This window comes from Cyprinodon variegatus, unplaced genomic scaffold, assembly GCF_000732505.1.
Source record: "Cyprinodon variegatus isolate N-32 unplaced genomic scaffold, C_variegatus-1.0 Scaffold74, whole genome shotgun sequence".
Classification (NCBI taxonomy): Eukaryota; Metazoa; Chordata; class Actinopteri; order Cyprinodontiformes; family Cyprinodontidae; genus Cyprinodon; species Cyprinodon variegatus.
Genome location: NW_015150527.1, coordinates 912,798 through 920,861, shown reverse-complemented (window position 1 = coordinate 920,861; position 8,064 = coordinate 912,798). Strand labels below are relative to the sequence as shown.

Below are 8,064 nucleotides of genomic sequence, written 5' to 3'. Positions count from 1 at the left end.
TAAAGAAAGCAGCTTACATAGTATTTCTGATTATGGTTATTTGGTGTCATTAAATGAAAAAAACATGTTATAATCAGCTTGTATAACTCAACGTATTCACTAACTGTTAGAAGTCATGAATTTCAGAAGCATTAGGTGAAATTTCAGAATTTCAGCCCAACTTCTAACAAAAAAATGAACCTAGTGAAAAAATCTTTTTCATCCACAAAACCTTCTGCTCTCCAAGAATATTAAGTTGGGACAAGAAGTGAAACTAATGAGACCTTTTTTACAGGTCTTTATGACTAAGAAAAAAAAAAAAATTGAGGATATAGTACGTAGATAATTAATGCTAAATATAAAAAAGAAACATATGTATTGCAGAAGAAACAAAAGCTTTTTTTCATTGATTTATATTCAGATATAGCTTGTTCCACAGCAAGGTCTTTTATCCAACTCATTGATCTTTAGTTGTTTTGAGCTTCTGACGCTTTTTCACCGCGGTAACGCTATGGATGCACCAATAACTCAGCCATTTGAAAATGGCTTCGGTTGGTCATTGGATGGTTAAAAACATTTTACTAAAATGTACTAAAAACGACAATCAATGCATTCAACCAGCAGTAATTTATGTGATTTTCTTTTTCATCTGACAAAAATCCTTAATTGATGCACTGCAAAAAAATTTAAATCTAAATAAGTAATTTTTTCTTAAAAATAAGTGCATTTTACTTGAATTGAGGAGGTGAGACATTTGACCAATGGAATAAGACAATTTACATTTAGAATAAGAAAAAAATGCATTCTCTTATTTCAAGTGAATATTATCTAATTATCATAAATTAACAGTAAAAATAGGAATTTCTTTGCTAAATAATCTTATTACCTGTTCAAATTAAGGGTAAATAAATTTAATTTAAGAAAATGTTACTTATTTCTAGATTGTTTTTGCAATGTGCAAAAAAGTGTACAGTCTTTAGCAACGAAAAGTTAACGTATGAAAAGATCTGAAACCAGCTGAAATAAGATGGTTGCTGGTTCAAAGGAAGTGGTATTTTTATTCTGCATTATTATTAATTATTCTTCTCAGACTTTTCTTTTTGTTGGTTCTCCCATCTGTCCACGCTAGAGCTTTGAATCATGCAGTTTGACTTTATGCCAGGAAAGTAAGACTTCTTAACTTAGCTTAAAGTCACTGCAGGTGTCACTATTGCTTCTCCTTTTAGAACCAAGCAACATGCAGATATGACGGATTTTAGTTTTTTACTTGTTACTTAATAGTCATAAAGAATTATAACATAACAAGGTTTCAGTAGTGAAAACATTTATTAAACACATTTCATTTCCCACATTATTGAAAAAACAGACCATAGTTTTTAAATAAATTAGGTTTAAATGCCTAACCTTAATTGTGAATAGGCAAATGAATCACAATATTAACCTAAGGCTTGTATATTGCAGTTTATCAATGTGCTGTGTTGTTTCATCCCAGCAGCTAAGACGATAGGAAAACCCTTCAATTAAATCCAGTTCTTCATTTCATCTCTTGCTGATCTCAGTCTCTACCTGCTCTGCTAGTTTCAACACCAGGCACACAGAGAGCGTTGATTCTTAACGTTTCAAGTAATACTACCAAGCAGTCACAGTTCATTTTTTAAGGCAGTGCAGTTATTGGGCTCAGTTTCAACGGGTGGTGTACTGGGGACTGCAGGCAAGAGGTAGGAAGGGTGAACATGGGTGGCTCAAAGTTTTTGGTGCTGATAACGGCGGAGAAGTCATTGGCAAAAAACGAGGCCGACCCCTTGACACAAGGAGTAGCTGGCTCGGGCGTGGTAGCGAGAGCCGGGGCGTTGGACAGGACCTCGGACTCAAACTGCAGCAGCTGGCCCATAAAGCTGAAGTTTGGTGAAATGACGGACCGGCGCTGCTTGATGATCTCGAAGGCTTCATCTAGCCGGAGTTTCTGGGTCCTCATGATGTACGCCATGCAGATGGTAGGCGAGCGTGAGATGCCTGCTTCGCAGTGTACCAGAACCTTCCCTCCAGATTGCTTCACTTGGTCTGAAAGGTGAAAGAAAAGAAAAATCCTTGTTAAAAATCTGGTTTAATTTCACTTAACATCAAAACACATCAGAATCACAGCTTAGCCATGTAATTATCCTAGTGGCCCCGAGTACTCTACCCAGCAATAACTGTAGGATATTACAGAAAAACAGAGGCAGCATGCTGTATGGTGCAAACACCTAAACTTCTGAGGCTGGTATTAGTCACAAAGCACACCTGCTCCTGCACCGCTGTGGGGGCGCTCAACAGTCACAGATGTGTGTCCTATAAGTGCCACCCTCCTACAGGCTTACCTGTACTTTCTACCGCCTCCACACATATCTACTTTCACCCATCTTTGTAAATGTCCCCTTTAAAACCCTTCAAGAATTCTTAGAAATTCTCCAAACACCTCCAAGTCTTTATTTTCATCTGCTTCACATGTAGGTCTTATCTACCCACGTTGCAGACGCTAGTTTCATTAGGCACCGCGGACACCTACGCGTCTCTCTCTGTGTAGCACAGGGGCTATGAGGGCCACTTCCGTCTGTTCCAGAGAGCTGCTCTAAAGAGAGAGCAGCACCAGTCTGAATCACGCTGCTCACGACGTGTTCGAGTTTTAATGACCAGTGTTTGTTTTGAATACACTGGATATATTTCAGTACTTTAGCAACATTCATTCTCCTCCCTCCTCTCACCGTTACATCAGTCAGACACGATTGTGATTTGCTGATTAATTTTAATCCGAAACCAGCAGCTGCGACTATTTGAGCACCCTGATGATCGATGGATTTCGGAAGTTGTGTTTGAATATGGGCTAATCCTGCTTCCAGGAACCCTTTTGCAACCTTATGAAACAATTGGGCTTACACATAATCTGCAACCCCAAACAATGCACATCAAACAACAATAGCTGGCTCCATCTTTGGATATTCCTGGCTATAAATATCTCATTGTTTTTTTTTTTAATAATCTTTTCTGCTGTTATTAAACAGCATCCCCATTACCTATCCCACACACTGTCTCTTCCTATGTAGCAAATCTGCTGCCCTCCTGGCCTCAGGCCAATCAGTAATTTTCATCTCCTGCAGGCAAACACCCCGCTGTTATTTTGCATTAGTCACCTAGTATATACTCTTCACCTAATCATCATAAATAACTGCTTTTTGTGTTCTCAGCCACCCTCCAAACTCTGACCCCTTTGCTAAGGCTCACCTAGTTTTCACACGGACTGACCACAGCCGACACCGTTCTCACAAAGATCTGATGACGACATCGGAGAGCTCTCTATCCATTAAAGCGAAGGGGGAGGGACGGAGATTGGTGGGGAATAAGGGAGGAAATCCTGACTGACAGAAGCCTGGCTCGCTTATGTTGGTGAGGGATTGAAGGCTTGTGATGAACTTAAACTGATTACAGCAGGGTTCTTGAGAGCTTTCTATTTGTGAATGGCAGCAGGCTGAGACAGAGCAAGACTTATTTGTAGATGCTATTCAAAAATAGCCATGTCTATGTATAGGTCATGGCTATGTATAAGTTTTAACGCTTGAATGAAATGGGGATTAAACCTGTACAGCACCTCAGTTTAGTATCCTTGCAGGCTTTGATGATTAAACCTCTTTGTTTACGATGATATGCAGAATTCCTCACTCACCTATAAACTCGATAGCCTCCTGGAAGTGTGAGCTTATATCGGCCATGGGGCTATCCTCAACCGGGATCCACTTGTAGTCGTAGTGACCCTTGGTCGGATGGAGGTCCCGGCGCGACACGTTGAGCAAGGCTGTGATGTGAAGGTCACTGAGATAGTCCTGTCTAGAAGCGTGGTAGGCACTGCCGAGGTAGAGGAAAGGCAGGATCTCCACAGGTTTGCCCTGGAGGACAGAGAAAACAGAAACATGAGTCTAGAGTAAAAGGGCAGGAACATTCTCGGAGGAGACAAAACAACAGTCGCAAGCCTATTTCATCTGCTTTTACCCACACCTAAAGCTGAGAAAATGCACTTATTGTCAAGGCTACAGCAGCGGTGAACATTACGTCCATTTAGTGCTCTGGAAAATGGAGGGATGGGTCCATTAGGGGCAGTTATATACAATGTGTCAATTAGAGACACAGGTCCTCATTGAGATCCGAATCTTTCTCAGGTTTTCTATTTATGGTTGACATGATAAGAGAAAAGGTCACAGATAAAAGCCTGACTGAGAGGCTGCTCTTCTTTTTTTTTCTTTGGTTGATATAAAAAGAACTAGGGAGCAGGTAAGGTCAGGGAATATCATGAATGTGCCTTTGATGCCAAATATAAACCTCTCTGAATCCCAGGGTGGTTTGGGTGCATGCGCCGTGCGACAGTTGCAGTGTTAAAGCCTACAGCTGCGTGGGAAGGGGTGTTTCCATACCTGATCATAATCTGGTTTGTGGTGAGAAAGCTTCTCGCTGTGGCTGTTGACTCTTTTCTCGGTTTCAGTTCCGCTCTGGTCAATGGTTTTCACCTCAGTGCAAAGTTCTGGGTATTGAGAGTGGAAGTTTTCATATCCTCCTGAGAGAGACAAAGAGAGAGAGAAAATTGGTGTTAGGAATACGCATTTTTAGAAAAGAGGCTTATAACCTCTAACGAGGTTAAGTATTCACACATGAAGGCACCTCTTGTGAAATGGTAGTGTTTATGAAACAGTCTTAGTGCCGGATTTGAGTGTTTATAACCTGATTATAGACCCGTATTTAATTTCTGGAGCCCGCACTTAGGGGGACCAACCGGTAATTCGTTAGTACCAACATCCTGACAGACATTTTCCCCACCTCAGATAAACCTACGATTACTATAATAAAGGATGGAGGGGACTGAGAGATTATTTTGATACACTCAAAAAAATTATGCATCCACTTTCGGCATTTACTTAATCATATTTATTTACTTTAACACAATAGTTTTATGTCCTACCCTGCTAACATGAAACAATTGTGTTAAAGTAACTAAATATGTTTAAGTAAATGCCATTTTTTTCAGTGTATCTGACTCATGCGCGCCACTGACGCATGCAGGACATTTATCTCTCCAAGAAGAAGTGAGAGAAAACCAGGGATGGCATGAGAATAATATTTAAAATCGATGCTATGAAGTGATGGTGACGTTACCAAAATTAAAGACTATGTCCATTAAAAAAAAAAAATTATTATGGGAACATTGCATTTTATTGATTTTTTCAGACAATTCCCGCATATAATTTAAATATGTTAAAGCACATAGAAGATATTTACAAAAAAAAAAAAAAAGTAAAAAAAAAATATGGATATCATATATTCAAAAATGTATTTATTCTGAAATTATTGTAAAATTTTAATTATTTCTGAGGCGCACAACTGAAAAAAAAAACATGTTTTACTAATTCCCATGCAGAATAATAATAATATTATTAATGTTTTGATTTATTTCTTACCTTTTAGGAAGCAGATGCTGGCCCCACTCGCTAGATGCGACAGGGTGTTTATTACTATCTGTGCTACACTGTCCTTCTTCAGTTTCTGCAGGTGGGACGTCCGGTCATCCAGAGCCACGATGGCCGATATGCTGCCTTCCCTGAGCCGAAACAAAGCTCTCTCGTCCGGAATGACAAACTGCAGAGGAACCGGTCCTCCTCGGGACCTCCGGACCACCAGAGAGTTCAGATTGACGTTGACGGAGCCTTTAATGCTGGAGTTGGTGAAAGAGAAATAGGGCCGACAGTCCACTATAAGGCAGCTGCCGCACTCCTTCCTGATGATCTTCTTTAGACGCCGGCAGTCGATGCTGGAGACCTTCATCCTGAACACTTATTGTTCTTATTATTGCCTCAAAAAAGTCGGTCGTGTTTGAAAGCGGGCGAGTAACGAGCCCCGGTCGCGTCTGTGTCTACATTTCCTCCAAGGGGATTCCGGCCGATCGGTTTTATGTGAATGGGACCTCCGGCGCGTGACGCTGCGAACCATATATGGACATCGACGTTGGCGTGTTCGCAGGAAAAATCCCGCCCACGTCCGTGACTCCGATGTGACTCCGCCCGCGGCCCTGGTGCAGAAACTACCACTGATCCAGCCATTATTCACTGGCTGGTGTTTTCATCTGCGGCTCCTTCATGTTGAAAGCTCTCAGTGCAACGATTTCTAAATATGATTCAGACAGACAGCGTTTTTGATATTACAATATAGAGCCATTGCAGCATGCTGTTGTTTGTGCACATTCCTGCAAGAATAATCTGAACCCTTTATTGGGCAAGTTACCGTTTTTGATCACTTGCATTCAGAGGCGAGCTAGATGGGGGGCCAGGGGTGGCCATGGCCACCCTTAGTCAATCATTGACCACCCCTACCATTTTTTCCCTCTAATACAGACTGTGGCAGCAGCAATACTCTGAAGTGGAATGTTCAAACTTATTAAACATTTAAATTTTTTATATATTAACAACTACTTGACAACAGAAACATTGTGGTTAATTATGCACATGAATATACAAACATTAAAGATGATAGATACAGAATTTGTGCTCTTTTCAGAACTAAATTTTTAATTATTTGTGGTAAAGATAAAATGCAGGAAAATATAGTTTGTCTTTATTTAGAAAATATGGAGGTTGTGAGGGCTGCTCAGTGGAGCAGTGGGTAGCACTGCTGCCTTGGTTTGATTCCTGACTCAGGGTCTTTCTGCATGGAGTTTGCATGTTCTCCCTGAGCATGCACAGGTTCTCTCCAGGTACCCCGGCTTCCTCCCACAGTCCAAAAACACGACTGTTAGGTTAATTGTCTTCTCCAAATTGTCCTGGACTGGTGACCTGTCCAGGGTGTACCCCACCTCTCTCCCATTGCTTGCTGTAGGTAGGCGCCCGCCTCGTTCGTGCCCCTGGTTGGGGTGTGTCTGTTGGTTGATGGATGGATGTTGTGCTTGTTCCTGTTGGAACATTGTAGATTGAGCCTGAGGTTCTGGTGCCTTTCAGCCACCCCTCAATGTACATTGGTTATTGGCTGGACACCCCTATTAGGATTTTCTGGCTATGTTTCTGCTTGCATTCCCCTTAGAAATGGAGTCTAGAAGGACAAGATCTATATCCAGACATTCAGCAGATACTGCTACATGGCTGTACATCTTGTTTTTGCATTTGACCAATTAGATGAGCCCGTGAATGATATATTACCTACTGTAAATTAAGTTGGAAAAAAGAATAACAAGTCAAGAAAAAAAGGTAAAAAGCTGATTGAAAAGTTAGAAAGTAAAGCTAAAGGGTTAATATGCCATGGCCACCCTTACTCAATCTTTGGCTATCTCTGTGGCCACCCCTACCATTTTCCCCCCCATAATACTGACAGTGGCAGCAGTAATACTCTCAAGTGATACTACAGTAATGCTCTCAATATTCAAAACATTTACATTTTTCATAGATTAAAAATTACTTGACAACAAAACACTGTGGTTAATTATGCACATAAATATACAAACATTATAGATGATAGAATTCATGCTCTTTTCAGAGCTGGATTTTGTTATATGGGGTAAAGAGAAATCAAGTCATATAAGAGTCTTCAGTTAAATCATAGATAAATAACTATTTTAATAAAAACTTATTAAATAAAAAAATAAAGATAAAAATAAAAAAATAAAAACTTAGTAAATAAGGAAATTTTTGTAGATATTAGTACCGTACTTGTAAATATCAATTTTATGCAGGATGATTATTGATAAAAGTAGGTAAGTAATATCAATGAAAAAGATGTTGGACCTAGAACTCAAATCTGAAAGAACTTTATCCACTGTACCTTTAATCTAGATGAATGTTTAAACATATGCATTTATTCGTTAGCAAAGGCTGTAGGAAAGTATAGTTAGTCTTTATTTGGAAAATATGGATGATGTGGTTGTTCATTTTCCTGTTGGATCAGTATAGATTGACCCTAAGGTTCTGGTGCTGATCCGCTTTCGGCCACCCTTCAGTGTATATTGGTTATTGCCTGGGCACCTTTATAAAAATGTTCTGGCAATTCCTCTGCGTAGGTTTGCATAGGGACCATAGGAACATG

The 8,064-nt window shown here is 40.1% G+C and overlaps 1 protein-coding gene across 1 annotated transcript; it reads right to left on the bottom strand.

Annotated features, from left to right (window-relative positions):
• Positions 1-1,300: 1,300 nt before the first annotated feature.
• dusp5 (dual specificity phosphatase 5) lies at positions 1,301-6,027 on the bottom strand. Its single transcript, XM_015372603.1, has 4 exons — positions 5,457-6,027; positions 4,419-4,558; positions 3,677-3,896; positions 1,301-2,040 (listed from the first exon to the last, which is right to left on the bottom strand). Exons 1-4 carry the CDS (start codon positions 5,818-5,820, stop codon positions 1,634-1,636), a joined length of 1,131 nt encoding a protein of 376 aa, XP_015228089.1. The 5' UTR covers positions 5,821-6,027; the 3' UTR covers positions 1,301-1,633.
• Positions 6,028-8,064: the final 2,037 nt, after the last annotated feature.

Coding starts and splice junctions, on each gene's coding strand:
- dusp5 (XM_015372603.1), bottom strand. CDS start 5,820: ATGAAGGTCTCCAGCATCGACTGCCGGCGTCTAAAGAAGATCATCAGG. Junction 4,559..5,456: donor CAGCATCTGCTTCCTAAAAG/GTAAGAAATAAA, acceptor TGTCTCTCTCAG/GAGGATATGAAAACTTCCAC. Junction 3,897..4,418: donor ACAAACCAGATTATGATCAG/GTATGGAAACAC, acceptor TCTGTCCTCCAG/GGCAAACCTGTGGAGATCCT.